This window comes from Brassica napus, chromosome A10 (genome assembly GCF_020379485.1).
Source record: "Brassica napus cultivar Da-Ae chromosome A10, Da-Ae, whole genome shotgun sequence".
Classification (NCBI taxonomy): Eukaryota; Viridiplantae; Streptophyta; class Magnoliopsida; order Brassicales; family Brassicaceae; genus Brassica; species Brassica napus.
In genome coordinates, this window is record NC_063443.1 from 9844971 (window position 1) to 9864914 (window position 19944).

At 32.0% G+C, this 19944-nt stretch overlaps 2 protein-coding genes and 1 pseudogene across 2 annotated transcripts; 1 reads left to right on the plus strand and 2 right to left on the minus strand.

Moving 5' to 3' along the window:
• Window positions 1–350: 350 nt before the first annotated feature.
• Window positions 351–5033, minus strand: LOC106355392 (annotated as a pseudogene).
• Window positions 5034–5187: 154 nt separating this feature from the next.
• LOC106370255 (CASP-like protein 2D1) lies at window positions 5188–6355 on the plus strand. Its single transcript, XM_013810299.3, has 3 exons — window positions 5188–5544; window positions 5774–5885; window positions 5996–6355. Exons 1-3 carry the CDS (start codon window positions 5333–5335, stop codon window positions 6248–6250), a joined length of 579 nt encoding a protein of 192 aa, XP_013665753.1. The 5' UTR covers window positions 5188–5332; the 3' UTR covers window positions 6251–6355.
• An 8404-nt stretch (window positions 6356–14759) lies between these two features.
• On the minus strand, window positions 14760–16949 carry LOC106369519 (transcription factor MYB120). Its single transcript, XM_048742842.1, has 3 exons — window positions 16589–16949; window positions 15341–16475; window positions 14760–15229 (listed from the first exon to the last, which is right to left on the minus strand). The coding sequence occupies exons 1-3, from the start codon at window positions 16913–16915 to the stop codon at window positions 14964–14966; spliced, it is 1728 nt and encodes a 575-aa protein (XP_048598799.1). The 5' UTR covers window positions 16916–16949; the 3' UTR covers window positions 14760–14963.
• Between the last annotated feature and the right edge of the window lie 2995 nt (window positions 16950–19944).

A 19944-nucleotide genomic window follows, 5' to 3' on the forward strand; every position in this document is an offset into this window, starting at 1 on the left:
CAAAGATGGATCAAGAGAACCTTTGAATCAGACACCAAAGTTATTTTAGAAGCATCAAAGAATTATAGTTGTAACGGGTGAAATCATTTTGGCTAAAGTAATACATGTAGTAAAGTAAAACTTATTTGAGGTCACACTGGTATATATCCCCAAGACCCAAAGTACAGTAACATATCAATAAGACCGTACACAATTTGAATAATAATTATTGGTTTTTGTCATGTCTTTAAAATCTTGGTACGTTGTTTTCGTTTTATGAAGGTGATTGTTGGTTTGCATTTTTATAACCCCTTATTTAAACAAATTCAACTTGATATGTATAGTATATAGTAGAAGGAATAGAGAAAATATTATACAGTAGTAGTTATTTTGGTGGATGTGTGTCTGAGCAAATTGTTGATTTGCATTTCGTATAACCACCAAAGCTTGCGCTAGACGACATCTTCAGAAAATATGGCTACGTAGAATAAATGGTCGTATTTTCTTATTTCAGCCTGATAGTTGCAAAGTGTGATTAAACAACTATATCAGTGATAGTTTATCAGTAATAATTGCTACTGGAGCTGTGATTTTTTGCTTTCAGTTTTAAGATGTAGATTATGTAGCTCTAGCTTTAGATTTTATTAATGCAGAATTATTTCAAATATTTAATAGCACTAAACATAAAGTTGTAAAAAAATTGTATTTTTTTTGAAGATTTTGGGCTGTAACTATAAATTTTCTTAATAAAGTTTGATTGCTTTGATTTGTTGTTGTAGAGAGAATTGTGGTTGTATAGAGCACTCACAACCATCACCAATCACTCCTATATTAGAAAATAAAATATTCATCCAGCATATGAATACATTTTTCTTTCACTCCTGCATCATTGTTTTTAAAATGATTTTAAAAGAAAATGAAATTCCAATATATGTATAAGAATGTATTAGCTTTTTATATCAAGAGTATTTTGTAAGTTTTTGTAACAACTAGATATAATGTTCCGACGTTTTAAAAAGAGATACATATACTGGCTAGACATATCTCATTTAAGTTTCGATGATCTATTCAAAAGTTAAAAGTGGATTGCTTTTGTTACAATAAAGCCATAATGTGGTAAAGACCAAGCAAATCATGTTAAACATAATCATATTTTTTTCTGGCCGAGATACAGTTAATTAGAACAAAAGCAAGTTTACCCACCACAAAAAGGTCAAGTTTAAAAGAAGAGAGCTGATTTTGTTCCTTCCGGTGAATCTTCCAGCTCACGGATTAGGTCAAGTGCGAACTCTGTCTTGTTCTCATTTTTGGGGATAATGTGACCGTACTCTGAGAAGAACCGAGGGGGAAGAGTAACTTTTCTAGCAAGCCTAAGATTCTGTAGCTCGGCTGATGTATATACATGATAACTATGCTACCAATCTTTGCAACTCTCTGAAGCACTTTCACAACCATGTAAGCACTTGTAGAATCAAGCCCCAAGGCTGGCTCATCGAGGAAGAGAACAATCGGGTCATGTATTATGTCGATCCCTATCAAGACACGTCTTCTTTCGCCTCCCGACACTCCTCTATGTCCCTCCTCACCAATCACGGTCGTGGCTGCGTTCCTCAGACCAAGCTGGTCGATCAAAGCTTGAACACGTGCTTGCTTCTTCTTCTTAGAGAGGGAGCTTGGAAGCCTGAACTCGGCCGAGAACATCAAAGTTTCTTCCACGGTGAGCATCGGGAAGAGAAGATCGTCTTGCATCACTTAAGCTGAAATGAGTTTATGAAGGCTGGATTTAAGAACTTCCCCGTTTAGAGTGATGGAACCGTGTACGCTCTCTTTTGCGATACGGTCGGCTAATGCATCGATGGGTGTTGATTTTCCCGACCCGCTTGCTCCAAGAAAGGCCATCATCTCTCCTTCTATGGCTTCGCCGGAGATACCATTGAGGAGCATCTTGGTGTTTATCTCCATATCATCACCATCGGAGCTCCCACAACAGGGAAGTGGGTTAAACTTCTTCTTGATCTCCACGCTGTAAGTCAAGTCTTTGAAAGAGAGGACGAACGGAGAAGGAGAAGGCATGGAATGACTCTTGCCGTTCTGCTCATCTTCAATACTCGTAAGAAGCTCTGCAAGTGTGACAGGCACTTTAGGTGTGTTTCTGTGACCTCTGTGAAAACCCACGGACTGGTCAGTGTAAAACAGAGGAAGGTCATCGCTGTTGTTGGCCCGTCTGGCCGGAGATAGTTTGTCGAGCAAACCAGACATCACGTGAACTGTGATAGATATAGGACTTTATAGATTGTTTGGATGGGAATAATGAGATAGGAACTTGTGAATTTGTTTGGTGACCTTTAGATCATCCACTTCAGTAAATTCCAAGCTGCAATAATATTAACACTGATAAGAATGAATTATGTATTCCTCATAAACTTAATAGATCAAAGTAAGTAATTTGAACTGTCATTTCTATTTACATACCTGTGCCTCTTTTTACTGACTGTAGTGGGAACGTCATTTTTTGTAGCCATCCTGAGTTTTAGAGATAAAACAGGCAGAAGTTAGTTTTAAACCATCTGTAATATTTTCTTAACAAATTTTAACTTGACTACTTAAGAAAAGCCAACCTGCGAACTGTAATCTCATCGACCACCTATAAGAACAGTAGAATATTGAGGAATTAGTTAGATTGAAGAAGCTTGAAAAAAACAAACGAAAGGTGTGTGTGTGTGTGTCTGTATCTTGTGTCTGAAATTTCAGTACTTACCTGATTAGCTAGATCTGTAGTTTTTCCAACTTCTTCTTTGTCAAATGTTTCATCAATTGCCTATGACATCATCTCTATCTATAAACACACAACACACACGACACAACCAATCCTCTCATGTTTTAGAGTATTGTGAAGTTAGGAATGAGTACATATCTGTTTACTGTACAGCTGTGAATACAAATTTTGTCAATCCTTGATCACTTTAACAGTTTAGCTTGTTTTGTGGGTGACATTTGATGAAAAATGTGAAAAAAGCACAAGATTGATCAAAAAGATGTTTGAGGACCATCAAAGTAGTAAATGAAGCAAAGTGTGATCATTACCTTGTTCATTGCAACTGTAGTTGTGCTTGTAAGGTTTAAGACACCTCATCCTCCTATATTTCTTTTCATCCCAGGTTTCTTCATATACATAAAGAAAGTTCAACTCTCCTCTCATGGAAACCTCAGGTAAACATCTCCGGAGACGCGTTTAGCTTTTTGGAACCTCGTCGAGACAAATACATGAAAATGGCTAGATGCAATGTGAGGTCAATTCTCAGAGATACAACTCCAAGTCATGGACTTTCAAGCTCCGTTACAGACAATACATCCTAAATGCTAAATTCTATAAGTTCAGTCACTTTTAATATTTGTGAATCTCACAGGTTTGGTCCCTAACGAAATCAGAGACTTGTTAGATCTTTCCAGTGTTGGCAGATCTTGTGGCTGAATGTATCCCTGAGACAAATCTCTTCAGTAATCTTCTGGAGGAATGGAGAGACTTCATGCGTAGCCATCGTCATCCGTTGCCTTCGCAGTAATGGAAAGACGATATGCAAATCGTCGATCAATCAATCAGGGTTAGAGGGTTCATTCAACCGTCTCGGGCCGAACAGAACAACATACCAAAGAAAATAATCGCAGGCGTCATGTGTCGCCTCGCAGGAATGGAGAGACGATATGCAAATCGTCGATCAAGCAATTAGGGTTAGACGGTTCATTCAACCGTCTCGGGCCGAACAAAACAATGTACCAGAGCCCAACACACGATCAACGTTGAAAGCCGATCAAAACTCGTGTTTAAATGAAACGATGAGTTTCATTACCGAGTGACACGTGTCGGCTTGGGAGAACTCGACTTATCTAGGTGGTAGATGATGTGGCTTTACCAAGAGTGAGCAAACTATATTTTATAATAATAGATAGATTTACTTCATTATTTTTTACTCTTATATCAATTACTTTGAGTTGAGTTGCCTCCTTCTGATCACACTGTAAGAGATCCCTATCAATGTAGAATATATTACATCTAGAGAATATTGTTGAAGCCATGGACCGAATACATATATCTTTCTGAATAAAAAAGATTTATAGAGAGACTGATGATGTTTCTTATGATCGAGTATTGTAGATTTTTCTATTTCGTATTTTCAATCGCAAACCGAATCAAGAAAAATAATGGTTTGTTTAATTCAGACGTTTCTGTCTCAGACTGAACTTAACCGAGAACAAAAATGAAAATAAAGTGAAAAGGGGGCCCATATGCTCGATCATAGAGAGTTGTTACTAGGTTCTCTTCGAACTATGATGTGATCGTGTGACATCACCTTGACATATACTAGTGTCATCAACTAGTAAAAAATATGTCCCAATTAAAGAATTGTCACTACCGAGCAGACTTAATCGAAATGCTATGGGCTTGCAGATTAGTTTTGAACTTTTTGATTGAGAATATGGTACACTTGAAAAATGAAAATATGGTTGTTGTTTTTCATGACAAACGGCTATTTTATTACTCAAACTTGAGGTGGTCTGTATAGCCAGACTGGAATAGAACAATTTATCATCTATGAAAATATGGTTGTCAAGAGAATTACAACACATTACAAAATAATTGTAACGCCTCATTCCTTAATACTCTTTACTTTACAAAACAATATGAAGCCCACCAACACAAAAGCCAGATGTCTGTCTCTCTCGCTCCCAACAACCACCGCACTAGCCTCGTCTCTCTTTCTTCTCCCACTACCAGTTTTTCGGTGTCACTTTCCAAAGATAGAAAACATAAATGTAATTAATAAAAAGAACTAGAGTTAAATTTTACTATAGTTTAATCGTTAGATTCTTATTCGTTATACGTCATGTATATAAAAACGGTTAAATCCAATTGTGAAAACTCTTAAGCAAACTTATTTCTACAATGTGTAGAAATACTTTTAATCCTTATGTGAATATAGGATGCTTAAACCCTATTCACATTTGTCTCTCTTAAAAAAAAACTCTATTCACATTTGTTTGTTTTTCTTATCTTCACATTGTCAATGAAAATTACCTCTATTCTTGTGTTTCACGCGGTTTCCTAAGGTTAATAATGATAAAAAGAAATTGAAAAAAAGTTTGGACAGGAAAAGAAGAGAAAGCAACCTTTGTTTGTATCTATTATGATTTGTTCTTATTTGTCATGTGACTGCAAATACACCCATATCTACATATATTTTCATATATAAAAGAGATGATAATCTAATTGAGGCACCCACTTGGATTCAACAAACTGTTTCTTAGTTTTAATCCTCTCCCAAAAAAGAACATAGATTTTGAGATCCAAACAGATATGAGAGACACCAACAACACAAGAGAAGGAGATAGAAACGGTTCTTCAAAACACCAACCACAAGAAGCTCATATGTCTTTGAAGCTCATAGATTCATGTCTGAGGCTAAGTGTGATTCCTCTCAGTGTTGCAACCATCTGGCTAACTGTCACTATTCACCAATCCAACCCTGACTATGGCAATCTAGACTACAACTCCATCATGGGTCTCAAGTATAAACTCGTTAATTTCTTTCGTTTTTGAGTGATAATCATATTTATTATTACTATTTAGTTGTTATCAAGTATACTCCGTCATGACTCTCAACTGTACTCTTTGATTTCTTTCATTCTTTTTTTTTGTAAACTAAAACTTCTTTCATTTTTCACTATGGCAAATTTATTATTGTTTAGATGTTATTGTTTAGTTTGTTATTTAGACTAATTGCTTTGCTCTCTGCAGATATATGGTTGGTGTTAGTGCTATATGTGGTATTTATGCTCTGCTATCTACTATTTCTTCATGGGTCACAATTTTAGTCTCCAAAGCTTGGCTCTTCTTTGTCCCTGACCAGGTTTTTTGACTTCTTAAATCTATTTCTCCGCTCTCATTTTTTTCTCCCAGTCATTAATACAATCTAGTATTCGATTTCTTACACAAGTGAACAATTTTGCGTGTGTAAAGGTCTTAGCTTATTTGATGACCACATCGGTAGCAGGAGCAACAGAGATAGTGTATTTACTTAACAAAGGAGACAAAACAGTGACATGGAGTGAAGTTTGTTCCTCTTATCCACACTTCTGTTCAAAACTCACAATTGCTTTGGGGCTTCATGTCTTTGTTCTCTTCTCCTTCTTATTTCTCTCTGTTATTTCTGCTTATAGAGCTTTTAGTGTCTTTGATCCACCTTGTGATTCTCAAACCAATGGTCATGCTTAATTAGTCAGTATTGAATCTTGTTTGCAGCTTTGGAGTCCATATATATTTCGATGTTGCTAGTGTTTTAACTTTCTTCTCAAAGTAATATGATTTGTTTTACCTTTTCTTTATTCTTCATTTGATGTTGTTTTTATTATTCAAATCGAAGTGATTTTTAATATTAGAAGCACTTTATATACATATTATTTCATTCAGATTAAATATTTTAGTCTTGATTTTTATACTTAAAAAACTTTTAATGGAATATCATGACAAGATTCCAATCACATCCTTTTAAGTTTGTTCGAAAAATGAGAGATTTGATCCTTTGTCTAATATTTGTTTATTCTCATTATCCAATCTAGCTATTGTAATTGTAAAAATGAGAGATTTGAATTATTTTTTTTTATAATTTTATGGTTTATCATTTAATCAATCAAATAGTTTTTACTTTATACATAGTTTACGTATACTAGAATGATAAAATATTATATATATAATATTTTATCAATATACTCTTAAGTAACAAAACTTCAAAAGCGTAAATTAATAAAATAAGTAATTTATTTTGTTATTCTAGAATTAGATGATTTTTAGATCGAACTAGTGAATAAATATTACACATACATTTATATTTTGAGTCTGCACTTATATACTATAACAGGTTGATATATTAGGTTTGAACACTAACATGTGAATGGAGTTTGCCAGTAATTTTCTTCAAAAATTTGATTCTTAAATATGTATCTTGAGTTGAAATCAAATGTTCATATTTTTAAATTGACACTTATGTAACTCACTAAATTGAAAGAAAAAATAAAATAAAAAACAAAACTCATATCAATGAAACAGAATCGAGAACATAAACACAATTTTATGCTAGAAAATAAAATCATTTATGGAGAGTCAATAGTAAATAAATCGAGGGCAAAAAATCTAATCTTCTTTTGTTATTTTACAATCGATGTTGTCTATCTGGTTTTTATGATTTGTATCAGCGGCAAAACTTAATTTTCTTTTGTGCATATGAAATCCTAAAAATAATTAAAATGAGTTGTAATACGTTAACTCTTCAATAACAATAATACATTTAAGAGATCAATATTTGTATTCGTTATTTTACAATCAATAATAATTGTAGTGTTGCAAAATATTAAAATTATTTAATGAACAAATATTAGTATAAAAAATCCACCACGCACATGCGCACGGAACTCACTTCACACATGCGCCCGAATTATCATTCAGTGGGTGTATATATAAATAAATCTCGTAATCTGACAATAGTGGGTGTATATAAATAAATCTCGTAATCTGACAATGTTTGACAAAAGATGATAGCCTGCACTTGGTAATTTGTAAAGTGTTTAGTCGACCTCAAGGTATGGTGCAAAGGTGTTTTATCGACCTAGCTTAACAGACATACGGCCCATACCCTCAAATTAAGTGTACTTTTATCGAGAGGTTCTCGTATTGTGAAACTTAGGATCATCACCACATCGGATTTTTTTGGAACTTCCAAAACTCTTTAGTTACTTACATTAAGAGTTGTTTCCAGGGTTTAATAATTTTTTTTGGTGTACATTAGAGAGAGATATAATTGGTTTCCAAAGTTGTTAATTTTTTTTGGTGTACGTGTTTAAATTCATACCATTTTACACAATGGAAAAGAAAAATAAAGACTGGTTGATTTAATAAGTTATGTGGAATTTGATTTGTTGAGAATTTGGCTGGTAAAACTCTGATTGGTAACTGTAATTCGTTAATTATGGCGATTCGGTAACTACCATAGTTGGTTCTAATATCTACATCGGGAAGACGAGCTATTTCCCCATGAGAAGTATCGTATAGCACCATATGTCTCTCAAACTATGATCTCATTCTAGATGTCTCCGAAATAAAAGTTCTAAACCTATTTTTCCATTAAACTTAAGCTTACTATTTATATCTCCATAGATTAAAAGTTCGAAATCCATGACCCCATAAAATTAAATTACTTGGTTTAAAATTTTTATTGATAAACCAAAACCATCAAAATTTTAATAATAAACCAAACTAAACCAAATTCAAAAATTAAACCTGACTCTACAAAAAAATAAAACAAACCAACGCTTTTGGTCTTCTTATTCCTTCATCAATCTGTAACCATGGTTGAATTCAAAGACTCAGCAATTTTCAAAAACCCAGCTTGAAGCCATAGTAGAAGTAGTCGAGAAATCAAAATCATAAACCCACAAAGTTTCTTCCTTTTTCTTTTACTTCTACGTGAGACTTGTCTTCTCTAATCCATTGATGTTCTGTCTAAATATTATTAAACTTGAGACACTAATGACAGTTTCCTCCAATTAAGAGATTTGATTTATTCAGAATGGGGCTGAAGGAGAAGACATAAAGAAACAATGTGTTAATGGTGATAGAGGTGGTGGGGCCGTTGAATCAAAACTTGTAAACCATTGGGTTAATGGTGATACCAATCTCTTTATCTCTCTTGAAGAACATGTCTGTATTTTTAGCGACGAGATTAACAAGCATATCCAAAACAATGAGAGAAGAAAGAAGAAATCAATTAATGGAAGCAATACATATGTAGATGAAGAAGTGATTGGTTAGGGATTAGGTGAAGAAAAAATTGGGTAAAATCTGGGGAAAAAGGGGTGAGGAAGAGGATGATGGTCGGGTCACGCTTTTTAATTGGTTTAACTGAATTAGGTGTCGGCTCTATTTACGAGTTTTTTTTGTTTGGTTTTGTGATTAAACCGAAAATTGTCTTAACCAATATCAAATTGAGTTTCATGGAGAAATATGTTTAGAACTTTTATTTCGAAGACATCTAGAATGAGGTCATAGTTTGGGAGATATATGGTACTATACGATACTTCTCATGGGGAAATAGCTCGTCTTCCCATCTACATCATGATTGGTGGATACAACAATCTTGAGCCCTCCTCTAGGGTATTTGTCATGGACTGTTGGGTTCACACATGGCATGAAGCTCCAAGCATGTTGGTGGCCAGGAAACACCCCATCGTGAGTGTTATTGATGGGAAAATATATGTAGTAGAGAAAGCAAAGATCGCGATTTCTCAAACTTTATAGAGTTTTTCGATCCTGAAACCAATATATGGGAGCATGTGCCAAGCCCTAGCGCAAAGATATACGAGAGACATATAGACCATTGTTGCTCCTTCAAAGGAAATCTTTGCCTCTTGTTTAGGGACAAGGCTGTGGTTTACAATCCCAAAGAAAATAAATGGGATGTGGTAGCAAAAGAACTCAAGATGCTTTGCTCCTGTGATTATGATTCTTGCATAATGGATAACGTAATCTATACGTATAGTGGCGGATCGTTTAGAATGCTTAACTGGTACGACTGTGTGGAAAGATCTTGGGGAGATTTGAAGGGTATGAAAAAATTACCTGAATTACCAAAGGCTTATCGTGGTTCTCTTAGATTGGAGAATTGTGGCGGAAATATTGTGCTTTTATGGGAGGAAAATGTGTGTTCTATTTGTTCTATGAAGGAGAAGATGATATGATGTGCTGAGGTTGCACTTGAAAGACTTAACAGTCAAGAGATTTATGGAAAGGTTGGTGTGACGTTGTGCTTAGAGTACTCAAGTCATGTCAACTAGAACAACTTTTTGTTGCTAATATTTGACGAGTTGACATATAAGAAAGCAGTTTAAGCTTTCATTTTTGCTCCTGAAGCTTATGTATTTAGATTTCAATCGTAAATATTTGTTTATGGAATTCTCTTAGGTTTTACCCTTTCAGAATAGCTTTAGGATTTAAGTTTCATTCATAAATAGGCGATTATGGCTGCCCCTTTTGTTCCCCTTTCCAAATAGATTTAGGGGGCGACTGGTTTTTCCGCTACCACCCTCAAACGCAGCTTTTGCGGTTGGCAGCGGTTGTCGGCGGTTTGCAACAATCACTCAAATCGCTCTAAACCGCTTCAAACCGCTTCAAATCTCATAAATTCAAAAGCTGGCTCCAGCTAGCATTTGCGGTTGCGGGCGGTTGCGGGAGGGTAAAATTTTTTTTTTTATTTTTAAAAACAATATATATACAAAAGTAAAAATATTTAATAAAAAATTTAAAATTGAAATTATGAAAATATTAAAATATATCTATTATATTTTAATTAATATTATAAAATTTTATAATAAAAACAATTTCAATAAATTTTCAAAAATTAAAATTATAACTTTCTAAATATAAATGTTATATTTATTATAATTTTATGATTTTTGATATTTTTATAATTATATTAAATATAAATATTGTTAATTTATTATTTGACTATTACCGCATTTGGTAGTTAACCAGTCATAAATCACCTGCAAACGCACCAATTTTTAACCGCAGTACCAGTCGTACAAATCTCTTAAAACGTTAGAAACCGCAACCGCCCGCATTCACAAACTCCCGCAATCGCAACCGCAACCGCAACCGCTGCGTTTGAACCAGTCAGACCCTTAGAATTTAATTAAATTTCAATCTTAAATAAGCGATTATGGCTCTCTTGGGTTTCTCCTTCCAATAGCTTTAGGGTTTAGATTTGATTGACGAATAATCGTTTTAACTATTATTTTTTTTGTCGATTGTATTATCCCCTATATATTAAAAGAGAAACATTACAACATATTTTTTTAGCCACATGTCATCACCACAATCATTCTTAGAATCCCTAGAAAATATGTTGGTCCATATAAATATATAATAAATTTTTTATTAAACAAACCATAAATTAATCATAAATGTTCTTCAATGTTTCCTTAAATAAAAATCACGGAATTACCTAATGTGGCTAAATTATATATCAATTAATGATTTTGAATAATAAAGATTTGATAAAAATCAGTCTATTCTCTATCATTTTTAAATTCATTTTAAAATAAATTAAACAACCACATTAACTATATAATAAAAATTTATATTTTTTTGTATATGTTATATTCTGAATTTTAAAAAACGAATATAAATGACAAGTTGTTAAAAATCTCACATTGAAATTTTTGTGATCTATGGTTTAAAATTTATGTTATAACAAGATACAAATGATTACAAAATTACATAAGTAGGAAGTATCATTTTATAAATATTATATATATGCATATGGGGAAATTACATGTTTACCACTTTCATGGTACCACTTTTCATTTTTACCACCACTAATGAGATATTTTCAAAAATATCTTCTTCATTAAGTGGCAAAAGACTCTTATGCCCTTGTTATTTATATATATAATAAATCATTATTAAAAAATAAAAAAAATAATAAAAAAAATAAAAAAATGTAAATTTTTTTTTATCTTTTCGAATTATACTTTTTCAAATTCGAATTTTTTTTAAAAAAATAATTTTTTTTTATTATTTTTTTTCAAATTTCTTTTTGAAAAACGAAAATTATGTTTGAAACTATTTTTTTAAATTTTTTATATATTTTTTAAGTATTTATAAATTTATTAGAATCATAAATTTCGCATTCCAAAAACCCTACCCACCCTCAACTCTAAACCCTAAGTCTAGATTAGTTAACCCTTAATGTATAATTGTATTTTACCCTTCACTAAAAGTGAGGATAAAAGTAGTTAGTGTAAACATGAAAAGTGGTACTATGAATGTGGTATTTGTGGCAATTTTCCTATGCATATTAGTATTTTTTTTTAAATAAATTATATACTATATAAAATACATAAGTATTTTAATTTCGAATCTGCTTTGAAATTTTTTGATAAACATTTTGAAAAATTATTGACAACTTAATATTTAGTTTTTAAACTTTTTAATTGAATGTTTTTAAAATTATAATTACTAAAACTATTAAACATCCCACAATTTTTTATTGTTATCATTAATTTAAAATTTTTGTTATAAAGAAATACAAATGATCAAAAATAATATCAGTATAAAATATTTTTTAACAGATGTCAATATTATAAATGTACTATATATCTATGTTAATATCATTTAAACTTAATTTTATAACATATAAAATAGAAAAAAAATGTTTGTCTGGATAAATAAAATTTATTTAAGTATTTGTACCAATTTAAATATATACGTAATAGTTACTAAAATTTTAATTATTTAATATATATTTATTATTTTATAATATGTAAAAAAATATATAATACTTATAAATAATTTATATGTAATATTCATTCCGCGCAAGGCGCGGATCTTAAACTAGTTAAGCTTTATAGGCAAAGAATTCTAAACAATGAGAACTAACAAAATAAATATAGAAAATGGATATACTAGTAGGGATCCAAAGTAAACTAACACAAATATATCTTAAGTGTGGATGACCAAAGATTTTTCATATAAAAGCTTCATATTTGCTGCTGGAATAGTTGAATATCAAGGGAGATAATCCTCATATTAATCCAAAATACCACGTTTCAAATTGAATTAGGAACGATTGTTACTCTCTTTTTAATACTCCAGTAGGAGTCACCGAGACGAGACAACTCTTTATATTGCTCTATTGAAAATAATAGAGTCACAGAGATTACCATTCCATATAATTTCATGCTGCCTTTTGAAGTAACCATAGTTTGCAGCAAGAACTCCATCACCATCAAATGAAGAACCATCAACGATTGAAGCCGGTAAGACCCGTCGCCACCATTCACAGTAGATCTGTGAATTACCTTTTCTAAACGGTTTAATTGAACCGAAGTTTTTGTCTTACCAAATCCATTGGAAGAAACATACAAAAGAACAATTAAAAACTTTGCCAGATTTAAAATAAATTGACAATCAAACAAACCAAATGATAGAAAGTAAAGCAAATCAAAGAAAAAGAAGCAAAACAAATCAAACAAGCCGATGTCGGAACTATAGAAGCCTTCGGCCATCGGCTTGAAACTTTAAAAAAAAATCTCTCTTTTTCTCTAACTAACTATTATATTATGCTTATGATTTAGTTTTTACTAGTGTTAACCCCGTGCTTCGCACGAATCAAAATGACTGTATTTAAAATTATTTGATAACAAAACTGTAATTTTTGAATAATCAATAAAAAATGGTTATACTAATTAAATATTCTATAGATATGGATAATAATTGCATATAAAATAGTTGCATCAATGAAAGAGGTTGTAGATGGCAAAACAATATTTTTATGTTGTTTTAAAATAGATATATATTGAAAGTATTTTATGTTTAAAATTTGGTATATATACCAACACATAGAAAATATAGTTAAAAGTACTATATTTGATTCATTAATTTTTATTTGTATTTTCTTGTAAATAAATCTTCCATTAAGTTATGCATTTTTTATTTTAAATACAAAGAGCCCAAAATTATGATAGATTATGAGAAAATATAATAAAAATATATACTTATTGTTTATGATATTTTGAGACCTTATATAAAGAGTGAGACTCAATAGAAAATAAATTATGAAAAATAATATATATATATATATATATATTTAAATGCTACAATAAACACATATAAGATTTTTCTCACAATTGTTCTCAAACACGTTCATCATCTTCCAAGTTCTAAAAACACATGTATATTATTTTTAATGGCTACACTTTTTTCATTGTTCTATTTCTTATTATTAAAGTAGCAAACATTTACTTGGAGCCTTGAACAGAAAAATGTATTCGCAGGGAATCCAAATTCTATTTAAAGTTATCTTTTAGATGAACTGAGATAATATTTTACAAAAATAATACTGATATTCTGTTGTTTTAAATTATTTCTGCAAACTTTTTTTAACATATATTTCTGCAAATTCACGGGTGTACTCCCAATTTCTTATTTGCAACAGTTGAAATAGTATATAGATAACATAAATTTCCTAAAGAGAAGTCACAAAACAGATATTAAAATCAATTTATAAGTAAAAAGAAGTAGAGAAATACCTTGTTTCCTTCGTTGTTGATAAACTTTTATGTCTCATTCTTTTTGGAGTTTTCAAACAGAAGTATACTCAAGGGTCATTTTAAATCTGAATTATTTTACTGTTTGGGCTCTATACATAATCATATGGTAAGTATGGTGGAGTTTGAGCCTTTGAGGAGACTGTGAGAAATTGACAAAAAAGAAGACCAATAAAAGTTAGAAGTTCTTTACTGTTTTGATCGTTTTAAAAAGATTCACAGCCATAATATTGAAACTGTGGAAAGTTAGAGAAGAAACTATATAGAAAAGAAAACAGTTAGATAAGAAAATATGGAATGAAAATTTTCAGAAATTTTAGGAATTGAGGTAGTTGGAATTGTAGAAAATAGGATTTTGTTTTTCAATTTTTTTTAACACTTATTTCACATGTCTAAGTTTTATTGTTCATGTGACTTGTGCTTTAGTATATAGAAGATTTTACCAAAATGCATTTACTTAGATGCTCGATTCTTTTACATGCAGTTTTCTTTTGTTGTAGGGAAAAAAATATATGTTATGCATTGAAATATTAGTTCAGATTTCGTCTTTGTTTATTGCCAACATATTTCTTTTTAAAAGTGGTAGTTGTGGTTATGCTTAATGATTTGTATATCCTTGACAGAAATCAAAGAAACGTAGTGAATAATATGGAGTTTGAAGAACAATACATGAATGTATCAATAATCACAAATAAGTAAGAGATCAAATAGCATTAAACAGAAAACAGACGATTTGGAGCAAATACAAGTAAACTTTTTAATGATACAATACAATCAAAGATCCAAGACTTTCGTCTTCGTTAGTTCTTGTGGTCTGTTGACTTTTTCTAGCTGACTCCATGCAAATTGTCCCATGAACAGTTAATTTTATCATTATTGTTCTGTTCATCATTGGTCCTTGTTTCAGCGGCCGTGGAGTCAGACGGGAATAGTGAATTCAGTTGATGAACATCAAGAACAAGATTGTCGTCAGTGAGAACAGATGATTGTCCATTAGAGATCTCTCCACTATCACTTCCCCAGTCAAGAAGTTTAGCTATGTCATCTTGCATTGTGTTCATTTGAAGGGATTCTTCTTCCTTCGGTTTCAAATCTGCATTTCAGTAATAAAAATAAATAAAATATTTATTTAAAAAATAGAAAAAATAAAAAAAAAATTTAACCGGAGAGAAGTGTACGTGAAGTTTTTAGTGTTTTAGTTTACCTTGTAAGGAACATATGTTTTCAGAAGAATCATATTGTTCGAAACTAACGGAGAAGAAATTATCATTATCGTTGTTATTGTTGTTATGGTGGTTAGGAGGAGAAGCAGTGAGTTGTCTCCGTTTCGAAGGTCGGTCTCCATCTCCACCGGCTAGAGCTTCGGCCTCTTCAAGTACATCCTCCAAGAGGCTGCAGCTAATACTTCTTCTGTGAAGATTGGTATTGTTCTGTTTTTCATTGTCTGTGAAGTTGTTGACATTGTTAAAGACACCTATCTGGGGGATTTGGTTTGAAGGGAACTCTTGTTTCATGGAGTAAACCGGGTTGTTGTGAAAGGTTGTGGAAGAATAATTTGGAGTGTACTGAGAGTGAAGAAAGCTTGGGGAAGAAGTTGTTGTAGGGTAAGAAGAAGGTGAAGGGTTTAAAGAAAATGAAGGGTAATTGTTGTTAGTGTTATGGTAAGTAGCAGTTTGAGCGGTTGGGGAAGAGTAAGGTAATGTTAGAAAGGAAGTGTAAGAATCTCTAGAAACAGGTGAAAATGGTGCGGTTGAAACGCGGTTGATGCAATTGAGAGGAGTGTTAGAATTGTTGTAGCGTTTGGCAAGAAGCGATGAAGGCGGTTGGAGGAGAGGTGGGGGTCTAGGGAAAGTGAAATTGGTATTATTGTTGTTGATTTGGGAGCTCGGGAAGGTGAAAAGAGGAAGAGTTGGATATTGGTTGTTTCGTGGGGAAGATAAAGGAGACGAAAGAGGCGGTGGAGGTGGTGTGGAAGAGAGTTGAGAAGGAGTTTGCGGTGTGGTTGGAGTGTGAGGGCTTAGAGGATGGAGGAGATAAGCGGTTGATGTGTTTGTGCTGTGGAAAGTGAAAGATGATGAGGGGTTTGCGTTTATTGCCGTTGGAGATGGAAGAGGAGAAGATGATGGTGTGTTTGGTTGTGAAGATTGTGGTTGAAAATACATTTGTTGATGTTGATGTTGCTGATGATGATGATGATTTTGTTGATGATGATGTGGGTGTGGATGGAGTTGATGGTTAGGGATGATATCTGGAGGATAAAGAGGAAGTCCTTGGCGTTGAAGGCGTTTCAACCTCGTGTTCCAATAGTTCTTGATCTCATTATCTGTTCTTCCCGGTAACTTTACAAAAATTGCAAAAAAAATAAAATATACGTTTTTATTTCTGTTTTTGGTACTAGGTTATATAATACAGCTAGTTTAAATTTCTAAATATAGAAATTAATGGTTTGTACCTGAGCGGCCATGCGAGCCCATTTGTTACCGAGCTGAGCATGAAGTTGGATGATGAGACGTTCTTCGTCTCCTGTGAAAGAACCTTTTCTGAGATTAGGTCGAAGGTGATTGGCCCAACGGAGACGACAACTTTTGCCGCAACGAGCCAAGCCTGTGTTTTTCTGAACGGCGTTCCAGTTTCCTTCACCGTTCTCTCTAACATACACAGAAAGTATCTCATCTTCTGCCGCCGTCCATGGCCCTTTCTTCAGTACCACTCCTCCTCCATTTGACATGTGATTGGCCGATCCACCTGCTTTCTCTATTTCCCCTCCGTACATGATCATAGGTTTCACTTTTTGTTCCTTGAGAGAATTAAAAGGAGCTTTTATTTACTTTTTTGGAATTGATTGTCGGCTTTTTGGGGGGGGGGGGGGGGGGGGGGGGGGGGGGATTTGAGAAAGGTGAGACCCACAGAGTGATTTTCACCCCCCAAGCTTGGCCATGGTAAAGATATTTTCTGATCGCTTTTTATTTACTGTTTCCTCTATGACAAATGATGACAAAGAGGCAAAAGTAACAAAGAGAAAAACAAGATGCAAATTTGGTAATTTACCGTGTACAACTACAACGAAAAAACAAGAAATTTAAGATATATAAATAAAAATAGAGGAGAGAAATATAATTGACAGTGTTTGTTTCTCTGGAAACAACACAAGTCTTTGTAGACAACTCATAAGATTGGTTGTTTTTTCACTTCTCTTTCTATTTTAAGAAAATGACAATTGTAACGCTTAGGCTTTGTCAAAAAAAAAAAGACAATTGTAATATGAGATTGGTTTCTAGAAATAACAAGATTTACCTACGGATTTGATTCTTTGTAACACTTTAAAACACGGGGAACACTTTTTTTTTGAACACATGCAGGGAACACTTTTCAAATCCATAAAAATCCTATGTAAATTTTTTGAAATATAATCTAATCGATTAATATTGGATTTCAACTACTATTTAGAGATACATAGCCAAATCAGGTTGTTGGAAATCGGCACGAACACCAGGAAAATGTTTTGCCGGAGAATCAGACGAATGGACTCCAATGTTCACTTATGGTGGGAGATTGAGATTCTCTTGTCTCTGCTTTGACACATGTGGAGTAAAACCTCCTTGCCATGGGGACATGATATGGAATCTTGTGAAATCAGAAGTTGAACCGGCCATCTAAATGAAAGTTGTTATAAAATGGTTATGATTCTTATTTTATCGTCCGTTAACCAGAACCGGCTGGTTCAGAAATGCCTTGCAAGCAAAACGGTTCCTATGAGTACGGAAATGTATGCCTTCGGGGCAGAGCCGGTTCAATAACATCATGGATCCTTGGGTAAATTTTTTTTAAGGTATTATTTGTTTTTAATATTTTAAGTATTATTACATTATCTTAAAAACAAATAACAAATTTAATTGTTTTTTATTTAAATATGTTATATTTATTACATTTATAACACTATTTCAATTTAAGTCTAATATATATATATTAATAATAGCAAAACACATAGTTAATGTCAAAGGTTGAAAGATTGTTAAATTATGAATAAGTATTACATGTATAACACTATTTCAATTTAAGTCTAATATATATATTAATAATAGCAAAACACATAGTTAATGTCAAAGGTTGTGTGTTTTCATTATAAAATGTGATTGGTGTTGAAAGATTGTTAAATTATCAATAATGTGTCTATCCATAACTATGTGTCTTTATATATAACTATGCGTTTTTTCATGTTAAAAATTATTTTGAGTTTTAAGAGATTGTAAAAAATGTGTTTTTATCATAAAATTTTGTAGGTTTTTAAAATTTTATATTTTTGTCTAAACTTGACTTTTTTCATTTTTAAAACTGCATAGGTTTTAAAGATATCAAAATATTTGAGGATATATCTTTTTATCCTGAAAAAGGGTAAGTTTTTAATGAGTTATCTTTTAATTCATTTTTCATTTATTTATAATGTTTTATATTTTACATATTTCTAAATTATTGTAACTATTGGTGATGATAGTTTTGGTGACGAAATATTGTAATTTGATAAACCATTGTAACTAATGGTAATTGTAAATTTTGGTGATGAACTATTGCAATTTATGGTGTTAAAATTATAAATTTTAACTAATTAGTGTAATGCTTGGTTGTTAACCATTGCAACATTTGACTCTTTATATAAGGAGATGTGGATATTGATAAATCAAAATTAAAAATAAATAAATAGTAGAAATAAAGAGGTAAATCACATTTTCAATTAATTATCAAAGATTTAGAAGAAACATATCAAACACGGGAAACTTTATTTGTTATTCATGTATCTTAGAAAAAAAAATGACTTTGATTGTTTTATTTTATGCAGGAAATTCATGTAGCCTAAGACTTAAAATAAAGTCAACTACTCTTTTAAGAAAGTGAAATTCAACTTTGCAGAAATCGGGTTGTTGCTTTTCAGAATCCTTAGATTTTCAAATGTCTGTTTGTTATAATTTTTCCCTCCAGCTCCCATTGAGATTCATGCTGTTACAAATGCATCGCTCACATCTTTACTTCTTGTGGATTGTGATGATGAGACATCCGCTCGAGCATTGGTGTTGTGCTGTGTTTTGTCCTTTTCATTGAAGTTGCTCATCAGCTGTGCTTGTTCATCGTGGCTTTGACTATATTACATTCGTCTCTTTATAGCGAATAATGATTACTATGGTTAGTCTATGTTACTAGCTTATCTATATTCACTTTTATTTATAACTAGAGCTTGATGATGTTGTTTTTAACCTTTTTATAAGTTGTTTAGTGAAATTTTTAAACACATAGGTTTATTTGTCCAATATTAGGTTCCTACAAATCTTATCCGAAATTGGAAGAATCTTATTCGAACTCCGTCTGAAAATTTATTATATCCGAATGGAGTTTAATTTTAAAATCCAAAAAACTGATATTCGAAAAAAAACCAATCTTAATTCAGAACGTGTATTTGAATGTCCATGTTTAATTAGTTCTGTAAATAAACAAAAGGTTCTTTGTCAACCTATTTGAATTTTTGTCGCGAATAAAACAATTTCATTTAAACCTGTGAAATTATTTATGATTAACATGTAAAATAAATAATGTTGAATTATTGTGGAGAAAAAGACTAGGATAGCACCAAATCAAGTTTTTGTTCCCAAAGTAGCACTCAAGGCTCAAAGTCACTAAAATAGGTTTCATTAAAGAGGTAAATATACACTTATACCCTTTGGGTTAATTAATTCAAACCTTAGGGTTTAGAGTTAAGGGGTGGGGTTTTGGAATTAGGGTTTATAATTTTATAAAAAATAAATACTAAAATAAAAAATA